The sequence below is a fragment of the Oncorhynchus tshawytscha genome, unplaced genomic scaffold (genome assembly GCF_018296145.1).
Source record: "Oncorhynchus tshawytscha isolate Ot180627B unplaced genomic scaffold, Otsh_v2.0 Un_contig_766_pilon_pilon, whole genome shotgun sequence".
Taxonomy (NCBI): domain Eukaryota; kingdom Metazoa; phylum Chordata; class Actinopteri; order Salmoniformes; family Salmonidae; genus Oncorhynchus; species Oncorhynchus tshawytscha.
Window position 1 is genome coordinate 2351893 of NW_024609833.1, and position 22272 is coordinate 2374164.

At 42.5% G+C, this 22272-nt stretch overlaps 1 protein-coding gene across 4 annotated transcripts in view; it reads right to left on the reverse strand.

Moving 5' to 3' along the window:
• tsc1a (TSC complex subunit 1a) overlaps positions 1-22272 on the reverse strand; it is a 33324-nt gene that overhangs the window by 9922 nt on the left and 1130 nt on the right. For 3 of the 4 annotated variants that reach the window (XM_024418351.2, XM_024418350.2, XM_024418349.2), the window contains exons 2-19: positions 21469-21673; positions 19090-19193; positions 18417-18569; positions 17986-18130; positions 17322-17476; positions 17127-17200; positions 16735-16922; positions 16164-16276; positions 15072-15240; positions 14788-14867; positions 14312-14369; positions 12010-12114; positions 11147-11738; positions 10781-10851; positions 9123-9289; positions 8611-8793; positions 3157-3267; positions 2822-2944 (exon numbers count right to left, since the gene is read on the reverse strand). In XM_024418351.2, coding sequence (XP_024274119.1) covers positions 2822-2944; positions 3157-3267; positions 8611-8793; positions 9123-9289; positions 10781-10851; positions 11147-11738; positions 12010-12114; positions 14312-14369; positions 14788-14867; positions 15072-15240; positions 16164-16276; positions 16735-16922; positions 17127-17200; positions 17322-17476; positions 17986-18130; positions 18417-18569; positions 19090-19193; positions 21469-21577 — 2700 coding nt within the window. In that variant the 5' untranslated portion in view covers positions 21578-21673. The remainder of the gene's footprint in view (positions 1-2821; positions 2945-3156; positions 3268-8610; positions 8794-9122; positions 9290-10780; positions 10852-11146; positions 11739-12009; positions 12115-14311; positions 14370-14787; positions 14868-15071; positions 15241-16163; positions 16277-16734; positions 16923-17126; positions 17201-17321; positions 17477-17985; positions 18131-18416; positions 18570-19089; positions 19194-21468; positions 21674-22272) is intronic. The other variant, XM_024418352.2, reaches the window with a different exon arrangement.

Consider the following 22272-nt stretch of genomic DNA (forward strand, 5'->3'; position numbering starts at 1 on the left):
ATTGTCCCAACCGGAGAATTCCTTTGTCTGTAGAAAAGCAATGGAACGCGAGCTAACTCTCATGACCGCGCGTCACGAGCCCGTGGCTCTCTGCCAGACCTCTGTCTCATTCAGCCCCTCTTCACAGTGGAAGCCTGAAACAACGTTCTAAAGACTGTTGACATCTAGTGGAAACCTTAGGAAGTGCAACATGACCAATATCCCACTGTGTCTTCAATAGGGGCTGAGTTGAAAAACGACCAACCTCAGATTTCCCACTTCCTGGTTGGATTGTTTCTCACGTTTTTGCCTGCCATATGAGTTCTGTTATACTCACAGACATCATTCAAACAGTTTCAGAAACTTCAGAGTGTTTTCTATCCAATACTACTAATAATATGCATATATTAGCATTTGGGACTGAGTAACAGGCAGTTTACTCTGGGCACGCTTTTCATCCAAAAGTGAAAACGCTGCCCCCTATCCCAATGAAGTTAAAGACAAACAGCGTGCTATTGTTGTGACTTAGATGAAGATCAGATCAAATTTGATTACCAATTTATGCAGAAATCCAGGTAATTCCAAAGGGTTCACATACTTTTTTTTTGCCACTGTATAAAAGAAGACCGCCTGCATATAAGGACACCTTGTGAGTTATGTTGCCCCTTAAAATTCCCTTAATACTCTCCTCTGGCCGCAGGGCGACAGCAAGAGGCTCATTAGCCATATCAAATAGGAAAGGGGATAAACAGCAACCCTGCCTGGCCCCCCCTGTGGAGAGGGAAGTAGCTGGAGGTAACACTGTTGGTGCGAACAGAAGCCACTGGGGACGAGTACAAAATCTTAATCCAGGAAAGGAATGACAGGCCAAAATCTCTCTAGTACTGTAAATAGATATTCCCGCTCAACCCAATCAAAAGCCTTTTCAGCATCAAGAGAAATGACAACCTTTGGCTGAAGAGTTTTGTGAGAAGAATAACGATTAAATAGCCAGCGCATATTATAGAAAGATTGCCTCCCTGAGATAAATCCGGTTTGGTCAAAGTTCATTATTTTAGGCAGTCTCTAAACGGCACGAGAGGACCTTAGTGAGAATTCTGTAAATCGCAGCACAAAAAGGCTGAATCCACAATCTAGTGGGTTCTTGTCTTTTTTAAGCAAAACTGAAAGAGGTCGCCTGGGTAAGTGTCTGGGGAAGATTCTGACTAGAAAGGATTTCATTGTACAATGAGCTGAGGATAGGGGATAATTTAGAGGAGAACGCTTTATAAAATTCAAGAGGGAAGCCATCAGGCCCAGGGGCTTCACCGCTCTGCATGGACTGGATTACCAGAGTAGCTTCATCATCACTTATTGAGGCATTCATGTTGGTTTGTTCATCTGAATTGAGACAGGGGATGTCCAGATTGTCTAGAAATGCATGCATACGAGATGTGTCAGGAAGAGCCTCTGACGAGTGAAGGGCAGAATAGAATTGCTTAAATTGATTGTTGATTTCTTTGGGATTGGTAGAAGTTAAATCAGCTGCAACAGATTTCAGATAACTTGCCAGCTTTCTCTCCGTGTTCATATAATTTTTGCCTCTACTTAAACAGAAGCCGCTCCGTTTGTTTGGTGGAAAGACTGTCAAATTCCGATTGGTGTAGCAGTCTCTCTTTGTTGAGTTCAGGAGTATTAGAGGCATATCTGTTGTCCACATCTAGAATGAGTTGAGAGGTTCGATAAGCGTTTGGTGCACTGTTTGTTGTCATACACTGTGTATGAAATAATTTGGCCCCTTAGATATGATTTTAACGACTCCCACACAGTAGAGTGAGACACGTCACAAGTGCAGTCGATCTGTAAAAAGACATCATTTGTTTCAGGCTTGTATTCTGAAAAATGAGGGAGTAAGACCAGTCTGAATGAATGGACCCTGACGTGTCACAGAGCTTTTTCATGCGCGCGACAGAGGGTGCCTTTCTTGTTTACCTTTTATATTGAAGAGGTTACACTGTCCGGTTGAAATATTATCTAATATTTAGGCTAAACACAACCTGAGGATTGAATATAAACATTGTTTGACATGTTTCTATGAACTTTACGGATACAATTTGGATTTTTTTGTCTGCCTGTTTTGACTGTGTTTGAGCCTGTGGATTACTGAACAAAACACGAACAAAACTGAGGTTTTTGGATATAAAGAGACTTTATCGAACAAAATGAACATTTATTGAGTAAATTAATGTCTTCTGAGTGCAACCATATGAAGATCATCAAAGGTAAGGGATTCATTTTCTCTCTATTTCGGACTTGTGTAACTCTTCTACTTGGCTGGTTACTGTTTGTAATGATTTGTCTGCCGGGCTGTGTTCTCAAATAATCGTTAGGTATGCTTTCGCCGTAAAGCATTTTAAAATCTGATACAGTGGTTGGATTCACAAGAAGTTCATCTTTAAACCTATGTAAAATATGTTTTGTTTTCTGAATTTATATAATGAGTATTTCTGTATTTGAATTTGGCGCTCTGCAATCTCACTGGATGTTGGCCAGGTGGGACGATAGCGTCCCACATACCTAAGAGAGGTTAACAACTTATGTAGATCTTAAACGTTTGGGTAGGCATAAGCAATATGGCAAAAATATTTCCACCTCACTTTTCAGTGAGTGGGATACTACCATAGTATGCCTTATCCAATAGTTTCAGATTAACAGACCTGATTCAACTAATCAAAGGCTTGATGAGTTGAATATTAGTGCTATACGGCAAACACCCCTTTGGGAAACATCACGCTTTGGGTTGTCCGTGGACCGGTCTACTTCGTATTAAATATGGTGGGGGGGGGCGTAATCCTGCCTCTACCTTACTGCTCTCCGGTCCCAGGCGTTGCACCTCCTGTATTGCCAGCTTGTTGGTCTCTCCCAGTAACAGCAGCTGTTTGTTCAACAAGTACATCTGCTGCTGAAGGTTCTCACTGTTGGTGAGCTGAACAGGGGAAGAGGAAGCAAAGATTTTTTGGGGAGCACAATACTTTTGTTTTGTTTGTTCAAATACACTGACCAACAATGTTTTTTTATTTTGCTCGACAAGCCTATAACTACCTTCTTCTAGCTTTAAGACGCTATTCTCTCTGAGGAATAAGATAGAGAAATTAAATATGCTTAATAATGGCAATAGTTATGTGCTAGTAAGCTCACCTTGAGGGACAGTTGGGTGAGCTGGTGTCCAGTGTTGTATGCCTCATTATTGGCTTTCTGAAGCTCAGCCTCCAGCTCTCCCATGTTGCTTTGGCATTCTTGTAACTCACTCTGTAGACAAAATCAGAAGTCAGTACCTGGGACTCATTTATAAAATGTTGCATACACACAAAATATGCCCAAAAACACGCATGCGCCAGTTCACGCAGAAGTTGTCATTCATAAAAACTGAAATTGACGTGAGAATGTGATTATCGTCACACAAAGTTTAGTTTCTAAACAGTTGAAGTGTTGCATTGCAAGAAGGCCAAAGTAGCCTTGTGCAAATGGGGAATATACAGTTCATTCAGAAAGTATTCAGACCCCTTGACTTTTTCCACATTATAAGGCTGTAGCGTAACAAAGTTACAGCCTTATTAATCTACATACAATGCCCCATAATGACAAAGCAAAAACAGGTTTAGACATTTGAGCAAATGTTTATTAAAAATAAAATCATGAAATATCACATTTACATAAGTATTCAGACCCTTTCCTCAGTACTTTGTTGAAGCACCTTTGGCAGCGATTACAGACGCTACAAGCTTGGCATACCTGTATTTGGGGAGTTTCTCCCCTTCTCCGCAGATCCTCTCAAGCTCAGTCAGGTTGTATTGGGAGCGTTGCTGCACAGCTACTCTCAGGTCTCTCCAGAGATGTTTGATCTGGTTCAAGCCCAGGCTCTGGCTGGGCCCCTCAAGGACATATAGAGACATGTCCCGAAGCTACTCCTGTGTTGTCTTGGCTGTGTGCTTAGAGTCATTGCACTGTTGGTAGGTGAACCGTCGCCCCAGTCTAAGGTCCTGAGCACTGTGGAGCAGGTTTTCATCCAGGATCAATCTGTACTTTACTTTGTTCATCTTCCCCTCAAATCCTGACTAGTCTCCCAGTCCCTGCCGCTGAAAAACATCCCCACAGCATGATACTGCCACCACCATGCATCACCGTATGTATGGTTCCAGGTTTCCTCTAGACACTTGGCATTCAGGCCAAAGAGTTCAATCTTGGTTTCCTTGATTGGCGGAGTGCTGCAGAGATGGTTGTCCTTCTGGAAGGTGCTCCCATCTCTACAGAGGAACTCTGGAGCTCCGTCAGTGACCATCGGGTCATCTTCATGACCAAGGCCCTTCTCCCCCGATTGCTCAGTTTGGCAGGGCGGTCAGCTCTAGGAAGAGTCTTGGTGGTTCCAAACTTCATCCATTTTAAGAATGATGGAGTCCACTGTGTTCTTGGGGACCTTCAATTTTTTGGTACCCTTCCCCAGATCTGTGCCTCGACAATCCTCTCGGAGCTCTACGGACAATTCCTTCAACCTCCTGGCTTGGTTTTGCTCTGACATGCACCGTCAACTGTGGGACATAATATAGACAGGTGTGTGCCTTTCCAAATCATGTCCAATCAATTGAAGTTACCACAGGTGGACTCCAAGATCTTTTTTTATTTTAATAAATTTGCAAACGTTTCTAAAAACCTGTTTTCCCATTGTCATTATGGGTTAATGTGTGTAGATGAATGCAGAAAACAAGTTTATACATTTTAGAATAAGGCTGTAATGTAACAAAATGTAGAGTAACGGGACTGAATAGTTTCCAAACGCACTGCATGATGCCGCTCAAGCTTAATTCAAACAAAAAGCCGTTTTTAAAAAAACGCCTGTGAACACACTGGAAACAGAACGCACTAAAGTGACAGAAAAGAGCATCAACAGCGTGAAATTAGAAAGCAAGTCTATTTACCGCATCTACGCAGAGCAATGTTACTAAAATGAGCGAATACAATGCCCGAATATACTGTGCATTGTTACGTCTGGAATTGACATGTTTAACTTCCAGTACCAATAACACATATTTGAAAGCAATAATGTTATGCCTACCCTGTGCTGAATTTGATCCCAGGCATACAGTGCCTTCAGAAAGAAATTCACACCCCTTGACACCCCCTTCCACATTTTGTTGTTACAGCCTGAATTCAAATGATCAAATTGCTCTCACCCATCCTAAGCACAATACCCCAGAATGTGAAAGTGAAAATTGGTTGCTATACATTTTTGCAAATGTATTGAAAATTAAATGCAGAAATCTAATTTACCTAAAGTATTCACACCCTGGACTCAATACTTTGTATAAGCACCTTTGGCAGCGATTACAGCTGTGAGTCTCTGGGTAAGTCTAAGCGCTTTCCACAACTGGATTGTGCAACACTTACCCATTATTATTTTCAAAATTCTTCAAGCCCTGTCAAATTGGTTGTTTATCATTGCTCAACAAAAACACTCAGGTCTTGCCATACATTTTCAAATAGATTTAAGTCAAAACTAACTCGCCACTCAGGCCTTGTGTTTTAGGTTATTGTCCTGCTGAAAGTTGAACTCATCTCAGTGTCTGTAGAAAGCAGACTAAACCAGGTTATCATCTACAATTTTGGCCGTGCTTAGCTTGATTCAGTTTCTTTTTATCCTGAAAAATTCCCCAGTCCTTAATTATAAGCATGCATCATGTTACCCCATAACATGATGCAGCCACCACTATGCTTGAAAATACATGAACTGGTACTCGGTAATGTGCTGTATTGGATTAGCCCCAAACAACACTTTGTATTAAGGGGAAAAAGTTCATTTCTTTGACACATTTTTGGTAGTATTACTTTAGTGCCTTGTTTCAAATATGATGCATATTTTGGAATCTTTTTTTGTACAGGTTTCCTTTTTTACCCCTTTTTCGTGATTACAATCTTGTCTCATCGCTGCAACTCCCTAACGGGCTCGGGAGAGGTCAAGGTCGAGTCATGAGTCCTCCAAAACATGACCCGCCAAGCCGTACTGCTTAACCCAAAAGCCAGCTGCACCAATGGACTCGCTGTGGAGGAAACACCGTTCAACTGGCGCCCGGCCCGCCACAAGGATTCGCTAGAGCGCAGTGAGCCAAGTAAAGCCCCCCTGGCCAAACCCTCCCCTAACATGGACGACACTGGGACAATTGCGCGCCGCCCTATGGGACTCCCTGTCACCCCAGGGTGTAGTGACGCCGCACAACTGCGAAGCATGGCCTTACACCACTGCACCACTCGGGAAGCCAGGATTCCTTTTCACTGTCAATTAGGTTAGTATTGTGGAATAACTACAATGTTGTTGAACAATCATAAGTTCTCTCCTATTACAGCCATTAAACTCTAATTGTTTTAAAGTCACCATGTTTGGGCGGTATGCAAATTGGAGTGGGTCTAGGGTTTCTGGGATAATGGTGTTGATGTGAGCCCTGACCAGCCTTTCAAAGCTCTTCATGGCTACAGATGAGTGCTACGGGTCGGTAGTAATTTAGGCAGGTTACCTTAGTGTTCTTGGGTACAGGGGCTATGGAGGTCTGCTCGAAACATGTTGGTATTATAGACTCAGACAGGGAGAGGTTGAAAATGTCAGTGAAGACACTTGCCAGTTGGTCAGCACATTCTCAGAGTACACATCCTGGTAATCTGTATAGCCCTGCGGCCTTGTGAATGTTGACTTGCTTAAAGGTCTAACTCACATCGGCTGCAGAGAGCGTGATCACAGTCGTCCGGAACAGCTGGTGCTCTCATGCATGTTTCAGCGTTACTTGCCTCGAAGCAAATATAGAAGTAATTTAGCTCGTCTGGTAGGTTCGTGTCACTGGGCAGCTCATGAATGTGCTTCCCTTTGTAGTCAGTAATAGTTTACAAGCCCTGCCACATCCGACGAGCATTAGAGCCGGTGTAGTACGATTCGATCTTAGTCCTGTATTGACGCTTTGCCTGTTTGATGGTTTGTCAGAGGGCATAGCGGGATTTCCTACAAGCTTCCGGGTTAGAGTCCCGCTCCTTGAAAGCGGCAGCTCTACCCTTTAGCTCAGTGCAGATGTTGCCTGTAATCCATGGCTTCTGGTTGGTGTATGTTAGGTTAACTGCATCTTTGAAGTGACTGGGTGTATTGATACACCATCCAAAGTGTAATCAATAACTTCACAATGCTCAAAAGGGATGTTCAATGACTGGTAAATGGGTAAAAATAAAGATATGAAAATAGGTTCCCTTCTTTAGGAGGCATTAGAAAACCTCCCCGGTCTTTGTGTTTTAAATTCCCTGCTCAAATGAGGGACCTTACAGATATGTGGGGTACAGAGATGAGGAAGTCATTCAAAAATCATGTTAAACAGTTATTGCACACAGCGAGTCCATGGAACTTATTCTGTGACTTGTTAAGGAAATGTTATTATGAACTTGCCATAACAAAAAGGGCTTATTGACTCAAGACATTTCAGCCTTTCATTTTTAATTGATTAGTGAACATTTAAAAAACATAATTCCACTTTTACATCATGGCCTATTGTGTGTAGGCCAGTGACCAAAAAACCCAAATTTAATCCATTAAAATGTAGGCATTAATACAACGTAAATTTTTATTTTATTTATTTAACCGTTATTCAACTAGTTAGTCGATCGATTTAGTTTCTTTGCATTTTAAAATAATTAGAAATAAGCATCTATTTTCTATTATTTATTTATTTCATTTCCATGATCACTGCAGAATAAATTCCTTACTCACAAAATAGCCTATACGCCTACAACAGGTTAGGATAGGCTACCATTCGTCCCATCTCTCATTTAATTAAGCCTATTAGAAAGGCTATTATAATTTGTAGTTGTTGCTGTATGCATCTGAATGTGGAGTGAGATTTTACATACAGCCAAATTTAACAGGTGAACAGACAGTTGATCTTTTGCATTGTGTGTAGGCTACCACTGTAAATCAGTCTACTGTAGTTTGTTTTCCAAGTAGACAATGTTTCAGAATTTGCAGGCAGTGCAGCATATTTAGGTTTGGGAAAAAGTGAATGCAAAACATTATTGAATTCAAAAGATCTGTTCACTGGTCCACAACAATTTCAAGTTGTTTGTGTCTTTCAGAAACAGTCAAAACGGCAAATGTCACTGCAAAAGTAAACATTCTGCCAACACATGCCATGGCCATTTCCTTTAGATCCTGTTGTGGCCCATTTCCAATACCCCCATAGAAGTTATATACAGCAACTAAGGAAGTTATTGTCACCATAAAAGGTGCATGATGTGCGCTCACGCTGCCAGTTTTACGAAAGGTCTGATTTATAAAACGGGAAACATTCGTATGTATGGCGTGCGCCAAGTTAATAAATCTCAATACTTTTGTGCGTGCGCAGTCTTTTCAGAAATGGTGCACGTAGATATTTAGTGTAAAATGTATGCGTCGGTTATACATGAGGCTCCTGGACATCAGTAAATAAGTATACAGACCCCCTGCTGAAAAGACACAAGTCCTGGTTATAAGGCAGTTGATTCATAAAAATAATATAGGTGAAATGTTTTACATTCACTCCTGTGTCAAAGTGGTACTGTGTACTATATGTGGTTATTCATCTGTGTGCTCACCTGCAGCTTCTGAGCCTTGGATAGATACAGGTCATGGCCCTGCTGTAGCTGTTGGAATTGACTGTGGAGGCAAGCCGTCTCAGTGTCTCCATCCTCCTTCAGGCGCCTGTAGCGCTGCTGCTCCTCCACCAGACTGGCCTGCAGAGACTGGATCTCTATGTCCTGCAGCTTCAGCTGGGCCTTCTGCAACCAAATAAAATCACAACACACCTTAGAGTAAAACAAAAAATTCAAGAGATACAAAAACAAGCAGGCCATACATTTTTTTTAAAATAAATATGTCAACCACCGCTCCCACATCAACCGAAAGAACCTCATACTCGTGTTCATTAGGCACAAATATGAACCGCTCGTTTTCTTTTTTCCGTTGCAAAACATTTTGCTACAGGGTGCACTAATGGATACGACCCAGGAAAAACAACATGCATGCTTTAATTTCCAAAAATAAGTTATGTTCTATTCAGGATTCAATGGCTTCTGACTGGGCAGGGAGTGCAAGGTTTTTAATTAACCATGGAGTTGTTTTGCTCTTCCATGGCGGTGGCGTTGATGATGCGGCGGAGCAGACGGCGGTTGCGGATGGCGTGCTGCTCTCTCTTGTAGCGCTCGTACAGGAGCTGGTTGTGGAGCAGCAGCACCTGACTGCGCAGCGTGTGCAGCTCGTCCAGCGGCGTGGTGCCTTTCAAGAGGACACATGAGCAAAATGTTTGACTATTTAATATTACGTTTATTTTATTACCTTTTCAAACTCATTATTTCAAGGACATGTTATTCATCTCAACAGAAAACTAGATATTAGTACTGTGGTATATAAAACGTTACATATTATACTCAACAAAAATATAAATGTAAATATATAAAATTTCAAGAGCTTAAATAAAGTCTCAGATTTTCCATATACACAAATAGCTTATTTCTTTAAACTTTTGTGCAGAATTATTTTTACATTTTTATTTTCACATCCGAGTTAGTGAGCATTTCTCCTTTGACAAGATAATCCATCCACCTGACAGGTGCGGCATACCAAGAAGCTGCTTATCAGCATGATCATTACACAGGTGCACCTTGTGCTGGGGACAAAAGGCAATTTTGTCAAACACCACAATGCCACAGATGTCTCAAGTTGAGGGAGCGTGCAATTGGCATGCTGACTGCAGGAATGTCCACCAGAGCTGTTGCCAGATAATTAAATGCTAATTTCTCTACCATAAGCAGCTTCCAATGTCATTTTTGAGAATTTGGCAGTATGTGCAACAGGCCTCACAACTGCAGACCAAGTGTAATCACGCCAGATCAGGAACTCCACATCCGGCTTCTTCACCTGTGGGATCGTCTGAGACCAGCCACCCGGACTGCTGATGAAACTGAGGAGTATTTCTATCTGTAATAAAGCCCTTTTTGTGGGGAAAAACACATTTCGATTGGCTGGGCCTGGCTCCCCAGTGGGTGGTCCTGGCTCCCAAGTGGGAGACCTCCCAGGCCCACCCATGGCTGTGCCCCTGCCCAGTCAAATCCTAATTTATTTATTTCAATTGACTGATTTCCTTATATGAACGGTAACTCAGTAAAATTGTTAAAATTGTTGAATGTTGTGTTTATATTTTTGTTCAGTATAGATCCAAATGAAAAATGGTACTGTATATTGCATAGATTTTAAGCATTAACCTAAGCACTGCATGCATAGATTGTCTCAAAAGACGAACTTTTGACTCCATAGCAAAGGGCAAGAAACAATGAGATGCAGTGGCTCTCAGATTCTGATCACATAGTAAACCAAATCCCATTGGATTGAATAGGCCAATCTAATTAATATTAGCCTGGAGAGTTTGGAGGACAGAAACAGAAGGACAGGTTGATCCACAGACACTCATGGCAGTTCCCCTAGGTACAGATCTATGATCAGCTCCCCCTCCCCCAATCCTAGCCTTAGTGGGTTAATAGCAAAACTGACCCAAGATCAGTGTTTAGGGTCAACTTCACCCTACTCCATATATTACAGCTGATATGTAGCTTTTCAAAGAAGATACAGGTAGGAACCTGATAGAAAAAAAAGACAAGCCGACAAATAAAGAGTGATGGATGCGGTAGGAAGGAGAGCACAGACAGGAAAAAAAAGGATAGTCTCATCCTCTCCCCCATCATAGCGTAATGGCAATACATTTGGCAATACCTTTCGCTTTCATACTCTGTTGTTTACCTCCAAAGTGTGTCCAGTCTACTGACTTGTTTGGCATGGGCAATCTATAACAAGAACACACACAGTACAGAGGAGTGTGAGGAAAGATAACAATGAAGGGTCAATAACAGACACCGACAGACGGCACACCATAGTACGGCACACCAAACAGCCAGGTCATGAGCACTTCATAACAATGCACAGATATACCGACTACCAGTGAATACATGAGAGAGCAATAACATGGATGGAGTACTAGTCTATGGAAGGAATTGGCTTGCCCGCCCAGACTTCCATAAAGGGGTCGTCGTCCATACGGACAGAGTAGCGAAACACACTCAGACAGCCATGACCTCTCACCTCTTGAGCACTTTTTCATAGGCCTCGTTGCCGTGCTGAATGAGGCGATCCAGGACCTCCAGCGGGGACATTGCCGCCATCTCGTCCCCTTCCTCCTCCCCCTTGCTTGCGTTCCTCTCCCCCTCGTCGCCAGCGGCCCTCTGCGCCAGTGCCACCGAAGTCTTCCTCCCCACGAACAGAGAGGCAGCCCTGGGCAGGGCCAGCTCAAACAGAGGCTTGTAGATGGGATTAACAGGGTCCCTGAAGATACTGGGGGAGGAGAACAGGCCACAATTTGCCAGACCGGAGCCCCCCTCCTCCTCGGCCCTGTAGGGGCTCTGAGAAGAGCTAAATCCAGTCAGCAGGTTGTCGATGGGGGTGAAGCACGGCCGGAAGGACCAGGGGAGCTGCTGATCTCCTCCCCCCGCCGAGCACTCGCTCTTGTCAGGTGTGGAGACCAGGCACGGGGCCTCCCTGTTTAGGCTCTGGTTGGAGGTGGTGAGGAGCATCTCCTTCTCCTGAGGCCCAGTCAGTGTCTCTGTAGTGCTGTAGAAAGAGTGGTCTGCCTTGTGCTTCTGCTCAGTCAACTTCAGGAGCTCCTCTGTGATGGCATCTGACCAGGGAGAAGAGCGTATGGAACAAATCAATGTTTTTCACACTGACTGAACACAAGTGATTTTCATGGGAAGATATGAATACCGTAGTAGGTTTGGGGGGATTTAATGAGCCCTGGTGTGAAGTTTCTCTTTGGTACAGATCAAGGATTGGCTTCCCCTCCTGCAATCCTAACCACTAGTGAGGAAAATGGAAAAACTGACCAAAGACCACTGGTATAGGTGCAACTTCACCCTACACCATTTCATGAATTGGGAAAAACCATTCACCCTCGTCATGTTCATTCTCCATCCTTTGAATGTCCAAATCCTGCTCTTTGATGAAGTCCGACAACTCGGTCAACGACATGGTCTTCACACTCTCACCAGCAGCACCTGACAAAGAGCATAGAGTGTGCTTAGTTCCAGACCTGGGTTCAAATAGTATTTGTTTTCTTTCAAATATTTCCGCTGCGCTAGATTGAGCTTGCCTCAATGAAACTAATGGAATAGTAGCAAAAGTGCAAACCCTGCCCATCTGGGTACTCTAGACAGGCTCAATCAAACAAAAAGTATTCCAAAGACAAGCAATACTATTTCAACCCAGGTCCCGTCAACGCCACCTCTATTCTATAATGTCTCGGATGATGCCTTTATTTACAGCAAAGGTCACGTAAAGCCCCCAAAAATTGGGGAGGAAAGGTACTTTGGCGATGTCAACAGAACTAACGAGTCATTTTAGGCAATAAATAGTAGTGATGGGGGGGGGGGATCTATAGTTACATATCACAATATTATCTTTTGACAATATTATATTGATAATAGACTCCAACTTAATATATAACATCAAATGTTTTGCTACTGTAGGTAGCATTAGCTAGTGCTAGTCGGCTGTACCTGCACCAAAACTCCAGTATTCTAAATCCTATAGCATATTCTACATCGTTTTAAATAGTGAGCCAACATGTTTTCAACACTTATTTCCGAGTGAAAAAAAATCATTTTCTCATGCTCATCTCTTTGCAGAAGACATATTGTGAGCCATATGTTTGGAAGAAATAAATAAAATCGTAGTATCGAATCGCAATACCCATCGTATCGGAACCTAAGTATTGAGATAATATCGTATCATGAGGGACCTAGCAATTGCCAGCCATAATAAAATAGGCTAGAAATCTGGTCTAGTGAACGATCGCTCATAAGAAGAGGACATTTGTTCTTAACTCCTTACACTTGTGGGAATTGGCCTATATGGACAGGGCTACATTGAAATATTTCTTACAGAAGAACTATGTAAAGTATATGCATAACAATTGTAGCAATTAAAAAAGGAACCGTTTGGAGATTATGTTACAATTATTAGACTAAAGGTGAAGACAACAGTTCACTTTAAAAGACTGAATCCAAACATTAAACTGTTGATTTTACGTGCATTTTACATTCTGTACTTTGACACATTTGTTGATAACGAAATCTGAAAATATTCTGGATACATTTGGGTAAAGAAATACATTTATTTTACCTTTATTCAACTAGGCAAATCAAATAAGAACGAATTCTTATTCTGGGAAAATGTGGGATAGGTTCAACATTAGACAAAGAAATGACAAGGGTTTGAGTGAGAGGACTAACTGGTGTGTCCAAATACCTCTCCAAAGTGTGCACAGTTCCTATGTCATTTTAATGCACTTTTATGACTCAAAGAAGTCTAACTATAAGGTGTTTTTTTGGAGCTCAACCTAGCTGTGCCATTGAGGAACTAGAGCAAGCACACTTGTATTTTTGTTTGGAACACAGCCCTGCATTCCCCACCTTTACACAATAACTGTTGTTTACGCAATCCAAAAACGGTCCATAATAAATCGCAACCTGGGTCAGGTGGGCATAATTTGAAAACAGGTTCAATTGCAAACTTAACTAGCTACATATTAAAATACGATCTTACAGTGTTAGGCTTTCACAAGGCAATTCAGAGAAGCAGATCCTAATTTTGGTGAGCATAGAATAGAGTCATGAGTGCATTCAGATGCGTGGTCAATTGCAAATTTTCTTCACAATACAACATAGGCTCTTTCTGTTCAGGACATTGCAGGTTATAACACTTTGTCATCAAACATAGTGATCAAACATTGACACTGCATATTACAATGAGTTTTATGATATGAAAATGTGAAGTGCACATTTGGACTCACAGATGTTTGGCTTCTTTGTATGACATCAAAGCGGTATTTATTGTAATCCTCAGCGTCTTATCTTTCAAAATACGTAATTCACAGCCTTTACCTCACTCAGACAACAAAAAATGAGCAAAAGTAGCCAAATTAGCAGGAGGGGTGCTCAAGTTCAGAACGACTGTCAGTCAAAATCCATAAAGAGCTTTGAAGTGGAGATCCGACCGAAGCTCTGACATCATGTATGGCATGTTACTGTACAGCCACTGCGTTTCAATTAAGGTCATTTATCAGTGTCCAAGCCTGCCATTTTCAACCCGAATACGGGTATGAGTGTTAAAGGCTAACATTAGCTCCATAAAAAAAACACAATAGTGACAGCGAAACCTGCTCCTCTTTCGGAGATGAGCAAAGCTGCTGACCTTTACTGATGACCTCAGGGTTGCCTCTCTCTTCCTCTCCACTCGGTTTCTGCTTCAGCTGTCGGAACAGATATAAATTCAGCTGATGAAAAGTCTTACGGGTGGACCATTGGCTTCAAACACACAACCAGCGCACAAACAGCACTGGGTACAACCATAATCTAAATACAGTCAACACTGGCTGGAGCAAACAAACTCCCTTAGGCTGGGCACTCCTCTGCGGGTGGAGTGATTGCTTTGTTTGCATGACTTTTAGAGGGAGTTCAGTCTACCACTTCTGCTGAAGATGGCATTTCCAGCTCTGCTTGTGCTCAGTGTACACTCTGGCTCTGCAGATACTTTCCTTTCGTTGCTATGATCTGTACTAGCCAATTAAATATTTGAAGTACATCTTCAGTAATTAACTACTAGGAGTAGTGCTTAGGGGTTCTGGTACAAAGATTATGGTAATAAGAATTGTGTGCTATAGTACATACCTGGTTGGTTGTGTTGGGGGGTGAACAAAGATGCTCAAACTCATTGGAGAGTGTCGGGGCAGGACTGAGACATTTCCCACCTGCGATGAAACAAGAACACACAATTCTGAGTGAAAAGTCCTTATGACAGTCCATCAAAACACTCTTCGTAGCACTGGAAAGTATACTAACTATAACTGTTCTTTGTTCTCCCGTCTTAACTTTCACTAGATCTTCAAATGTTTTCCCCAGCTGGTATTTGACCAGCAAAAACTAAGGTAAAATAAAAAATGAACAAAAATGACCTGATGTGCTGGCTGTTTGGCTGGGGGCATGGGAGGCACTTTGAGATAGCTCTAGAACATTGGCAGGGGAGATACCCCTCGAGGTGGGAGGTGTGGTCATTCCACAATCCGAGCACGGACTCCACAGTGACACTTTATTTCCAGCAGGGTCGACTTCACAGTGTTGGTTCTGGAAACATGTGCACAGGGGACAAGAGGGCCAGGTGTGTCTCAAGAGAATTTACATGAATCACAATCAATGGGAATACAGAATATAATACAATTGTGTAGAATAACTTAATTTTTCAGTGGGAGCATCAGTGTTTTATGTTATATACTTGATACACTGAACAAATATATAAATGCAACATGTAAAGTTTTGGTCCCATGTTTCATGAGCTGAAAAATAAATCCCAGAATTGTTCCATATGCACAAAAAGCTTACTTCTCTTGTCAAGATAATCCAGCCACCTGACAGGTGTGGCATATCAAGAAGCTGATTAACAGAATGACGATTAAACAGGTTTACCTTGTGCTGGGGGCAATAAAAAGCCACTCCAAAATGTGCGATTGTGTCACACAACGGCACCGACGTCTCAAGTTGAGAGAACTTGCAATTGGCATGCTGACTGCAGGAATGTCCACCAGAGCGGTCACCAGAAAATTCAATGTTAATTTCTCTACCATAAGTCATTTCAGAGAATTTAGCAGTACATTCAAAATGACGTCACAACCACAGACCCAGAGTGCCCTATGGTGGCAGTTAAAGTATGGGCAGGCATAAGCTACGGACGACGAACACAATTGCATTTTATCAATGGCAATTTAAATGCACAAAAATAACGTGACGAGATCCTGAGAACCATCGTTCATCGGCCCATTTTTTGTTACGGTATCTGTGAACAACAGATGCATATCCATATTCCCAGTCAGGTGAAATCCATAGATTAGGCCCTAATAAATGTATTTTAGTTGACTGATTTCATAATATGAACTGTAAATCTTTGAAATTGTTGCATGTTGCGTTTATATTTTTGTTAAGTATAAATATAAACAAAGATTTCAATGTAATCTCACTAATGGGGTGTTTTTGCTTGGAGAACAGTGACCTACCTGATGGAAAGAGGTGTGGGGACTGCAGAGGGAGGACTGGGTCCCTGGTAGCTGGGGTAAGGACAGGGAGAGAGGTGGTCGGCCAACCGATAGGGGGGTAGAGGCAGAGCTACCTGTGTGGGGAGGAGAAAAAAAACACGCAACTGGAACATTAATGTACACACAACCTGTAAATACAGGCACGCTGATTAACAGCTCAAAACCTCTTTCGACCCCCTGAAGTAACAGACACTGTGTGGTAGAAAAATACAAAAAAGGCAGGTTATAAGCAAATTAAATATTTAACCATTGTTTTTCTACCTGTGAATTACAGCAGTGGCTTAAGCGTGGCTTACAACTAAGTAACCAAGTGGTATTTGGCCCAACTGCTGTTCTAGCCTGTAACTGCATTATGTCATTAAAAACGACGGAGTAGCCTGGTCCCAGGTAGGTTTGTGCCGTCATGTCAACTCAATGAGTGCCAAGGAGTTGACATGATGACACAAACAGACCTGGGACAAGGCTAAGGACAGAGCTGGTCATATTTTATTAGGATTGAGTTGTATCAAAGTGAATGTGTCAGAGCTCTGACCGAAGCTGCTGAGGAAGTCGGTGTAGGGACTGGCAGTGTAGTCGAGACCGGACCGCAGGTGGGGGTGATTGTGGATGGTGACGCGGTCTGGCATGCTGGAGTAACCCTCCTCGCAGGACGCCTCCTTGGGGTCCAGGGAGACTTTTGCACATTCAATCACAATGTCGTGGATCTCAAACCTCTTCCACCTGGCCAAGGGGTTTGACAGGACCCCTTATTATTAGTGTAAACTTGGCTGTTGTCGAGTCAGACCTTACAAGTCGAAAGAGTCTTTGGTTGCGTCAAATGGTACCCTATATAGTGCACTACTTTTGACCAGGGCCCTGGTCAAAAATAGTGCACTATATAGGGAATAGGGTGCCATTTGGGAATCTTACTTTCTGAGTGCTTACCTGGAGGGGTCCAGCTCATAGTCGTTGGTTCCAGTGACCAATTCGGGATGTATCCGCACATGCCCCAACATCGGCTAAGAAACGAACAAATTGGTGAGACGGATGACCACGAGACATCTCTTCACACAACATATATTTATGTAGTGTGCATAGATTCTAAGATGGGGTGAGTATGGCGTGTCCTGTTGTACTAACCTTCACAACTTCCTCAAAGGTGTCCACGTTCTCCTTCATACTGTAGTGGGAGCGCAGGTAGGAGACAAAGTTGCAGGGGTACATGCCATAGAGCCGGTGGAAGAGGGAGTACACACTGGCATGGAGGTGGATCAGATACACCCCGTGCACATGCCCTATGGCACACAGGGTGGGGAGTGGGGCGAGAACAGGGGTTAGGCAACATTTCACAAGTCCAAGGAAATTACCAAATGAGATCCCAAGGAAATAGATCCAGTCCTGTAGCTAGATGAGCATGGATGTTAGTTTGGCTGTGACTACAATTCACCACACATTTAATGATGGGAAAATCTAATATCAGATAGTACACAGAGAGCTACTGTCCCCTCATCCCAGTTCCTCCTTCCCATGGGGCAGGTTACGGGTTTGATCTTAGGGTGTTCCTCCAACCTCCATTCATTTCGCTTATGTCATCTATCCCATTACTAACACACCTGATTCAATTGGTCAAATAATCATCAAAGCCATGAATAGCTGAATCTAGTGATGGAATAGATCAAATAGGTGAAACGCTTGGTAGTCCCAGAGGCGTGATTTGCTGTGTCAAATTGCTGTGGTCTGATGGGCTACGCCCTTTCTAGTAATTGTATTTCTATGTGAGCAATACTGATCTATGTTAAACCACCTGGGTTTTTCAGACTCCAGGACGCCAGTCGGCCAAAGATGTCAAAGAAGTCGTATATGTGCTGCTTCCCTGCTTGGGGTATCACGGGTAGCAGTGTGATCAACACTAGGACTCCAGTTATCAGCACCACCACATCAGAGTCCGTCTAGATTTGGCAAAAAAAGTGCAAACTCAATGGCTTTGTACCACATTGCATCCTATTCCCTATATCAGTGGAGGCTGCGGAGGGGAGGACGGCTCATAATAATGGCTGGAACGGAGCGAATGGAATGGTATCAAACACATGGAAACCATGTGTTTGATGTATTAATACCATTCCACTCATTCCGCTCCAGCCAATACCACGAGCCCGTCCTCCCCGATTAAGGTGCCACCAACCTCCCGTGCCCTATAAAGTGCACTACTTTTGACCAAGGCGCTGACTCATGTACCTTAAGGCATTTGAGTAAGGAGGTGAGCAGAGGGAAGCGGGTTATCTTGTGCATCCAGGGGGGTTGCTTGCGGATAACGTGCCCCAGGAGGGTAAGGGTGGGCAGCCGACAGGCTGGCTTGGCCATGCACTCGTTCAGCTTGTCCAGGAGGTGCTGTGGGACAACACAGACAAGTTAACATATCCAGTGCAAAGGTGTATTCACAATGAACTGGACGAAACAGAGGGACTAACCTAAAAGTATTTCTCCCGCTGGAAAACGTTTTGCTACGGTGAGCACTCAATGGCTGCTCATGGAATTCAACATGTCAACAATGGCTTCCGTGCGATATTGTTAATTAATAAATAATTCTGTTTAAGGTGTGTGGTGAAACAGCCATGATCCAATTGTTCAGAGCACAATGTTATGTTTTGAGATCCCTGTGGTAAACCACACTTTATCCACAGAGGCCGGATTGATAGACTGGTTGCATTTCTGTTTGTGCTATCCTGCCAACTCATGCCAATGATAATAGGAGTTGGCAGGACAGCACACCGATTTGGGACTAAGCAACTCAATTGGTGCTCCGGGTGAAGATTCCCCTAAGTACAGATCAGGGATCACCTTCCCCGGAGAAAATGCTAAACTAACCCAAGATCAGAGCCTCTGGGCAACTTTACCCTACAGTGCTCACCTTGTCATGAGGCTCCCTGACAGAGCAGAGGATGAGTATAGCCTGTGGAGAGCTGGTCTCAAGGTAGTAATCCACAAGGCCATTGAGCAGCACAGATCCTCGCTCTGTTATTCAGAAGGGAATAATCAACTAATCAATGTATGTAACATGTTGATGACTAGAGACAACCAGAGCCATGTATTTTTTTTAATAGATAGATATAATAGCCATGTATTTATCTCAATATATAGCTCTGGAAACAACATCAAGAACATAGAGAGGAGATCCTGCCAATACATTAGATGTTAGTTTATTTGTTAATAATATAGGCCATTTAGCAGACCCTTTTATCCAAAGTGACAATCATGCGTGCATACTTTTTAAGTATGGGTGGGCCCGGGAATCGAACCCACTATCCTGGTGATGTAAGCACCATGCTGTACCAATTGAGCTACAGAGAACCCAGCCCTTGATCATGACTCTCAATGTCTAATTACTCTTGTATAATGTAATGGAAAAGGCAGCTTCTGTATGGGGAGCTTTGTTAAGAGCCTCAATGCTCGGTCTGAATATTAACACGCATTGCTTGCTGCACGGTTTGGGAAGCATAATGACCTTATCTTTCATATCTGTGAGAAATAAGGTTAAATTGGATACACACATCTATGCTGTCTGACAGAAATCACTATTTTAGTAGTTATTCAAAGTAAATAAGGCATACTTTTGACTGCTGAATACCAACGATCAATTAATAAAATAATGAATTTTCTTTAGACAAAACCAGTAGATAGTGATAGCACTGACATCATCCACGCATTCCTATGGAAAACTCACAATGGCGCATGAAACCGGAAGTGACTGAATTTGTGCACCATATTGCTGAATCGGGCTGAATGGCACCCCTCTCCCATCCCCCAAAAAACGCAAAGGATCATGGTGAAAGTGGCCGTAACTATCAAAGGATCATGGTCGATGTAGTCATTTTCATCCTGCCTGAGCAAGTCAATCTGAATGTCGATGGCATGAGGGCACAAGTGACCTCGTAGCCTGCCGGCATGTGATTGGTCTGTGTCAGCACATGGTCCTGTGTGATGTCAAATGTAACCATAATAGATCACTATTTAATGAATTATCTGGATTTGAAGCAAAAATATATATAACTCAGTGGGTATCGAACTTCATAATAAACTAATTCATGAGCCCAAGATGGACATTCATTATTATTTTAATTTCCATATGCTTTTTAAAACCTCTACAGGACCCCTTGTTGTAATTGTCATTCTTACAAATAAATAAAAGAAATCGGCACCAGCTTTTTTGGCCCTCTAATAATCGGTATCGGTGTTGAAAAATCATAATCGGTCGACCTCTATTTCATACCAATCTTAACCTTGTGACCCATTCCATACATCTGTTGTTTGTCAAGTAGACTGAAGGGGGTGCATCTTGGCTATAAAAGATCTTTGTACCTCTGGGCTCTCAATGAATAACCTAAGAGTGATTCGTTGACCAGCAATCATTATCGTAAAGCACTTAATCGATTCACTTTATCTGTGTGTTGTATTGACCTGCTCCCTTATTAATAAGTGAATAAAGATTTAGTTGATGTATGACTCTGACGTGTGTGATAAGTTTGTCTCTCCTCATTTGATAGTAAAGAAATTAACCACCACACTTCGCACATATGTCATTTTAGGCATACCCAAACTGGGGGCTTTTTTTTAAAGTAGCGATACCTTGCGAAGCAACTGCTCTCTGTCCCTCCCTCCATTGTGCATTCTTCTGTCACTTCTCGTAGCATGCGTAAAATAAACACACAGACCAGACAAGTAGGCTCACAATGGATTATGGTCATTGTAGCTAATTACCACATTTTTCTGCACTAAACTATGTAGAATATTGGCCTGTTGGAAACTACAACACCCTATTACACCACACAGTTTGGGCTTGATCTGATTTATCTCTAGAGAAACTATGCAACGTGCGCATTGTGGGCACAGAAAAACGAATGAAATGGAATTCAAATAAATGTAACTAATGTTAGTCAATTACTTGTATTATTGATTTTGTATTGTAGATATGTTATGGTAGAGTGGTGTGCAATAATATGTTGTGTATTGTATTGTATGTAATTGGGTCCCAAGAAGAGTAGGCAGCAGCTAATAGGGATTCAGAACAAAAACAAATAAGTTGTTTGAATTTTTTTTTTTTTTTTAAATAACCAAAACTGAATTGCTCTGCGGTAAAGGCGGCAGAATGTCACCTAGAGTTTGAGACCTACAGAAAACCATGCAAACACTGACCTATTCTCTCCCTAGTAGCATGTAGCAACCTCAGCCTGTTGTGGTTGAGTGGCTAGTAGGAAGAGGGGGGGGATAATGCTGAATTTTGAGTACTGACCTGTGCCGAGGTGGTCATTGAGGACACTTTTGATCTGATCCAGTTCATGCAGATCGGACGACTCCAGGAGCGGGAGGAGGTCGCTCACATTCAACTGCTCCTTTGCCATGGTGCTGCTGGGATGCCTATGGAACTGTCCTCCCTCTCAAGGTAAAGCCTGCCAGCAACCTGCTGTGCTGTTGTAATGGGGTGGCCACTGCAGGCACTTTGGACAGAAAAGAAAATGTGGTCAAGCTAAAAAAAAAAATGAATAATTCATACAGCTGTGCAGTTAGCTACACATCAATACTATTAACAGGAACTTACATCATATGACCATTTACTAGTTACTATCAATAATTTGTATTATGCCAAGGCTGACTTTTTATTTAATGTTCAACTACAACATAAAGGATGATCAGTGGTGCCTGCCTGGTGGAATTGAGCGCGTGTGTACAGTTCGTTATCTGTGAATCCTAGTTAGCTAGCTAGTTACAGTAGTTGGGGAGAGATGAGTAGCCGGCACAGTACTTGTGTCAACATATTTCTAAGTTATTACCATTGCAACATATTAAAGACATCTTGCAATGAATTGAGAAGTAGCTAATGAAGACAGCTGACGTTAATGCACAAACTTGATTGAACGCTGCCCCAAAATGTTAGCTATCTATAACCAGGCTAACTAGCCATCCAGCTAGTTGGCTAGCTAACGTCAACTGTTACCATTGGCTAGTACCGTACTGACAAACTCGATTAGTTCATCAACTATTTTGCGGGGACTTATTTTTAATTCAAATATGTACCAGCAAAGTTACAATTTTAGAC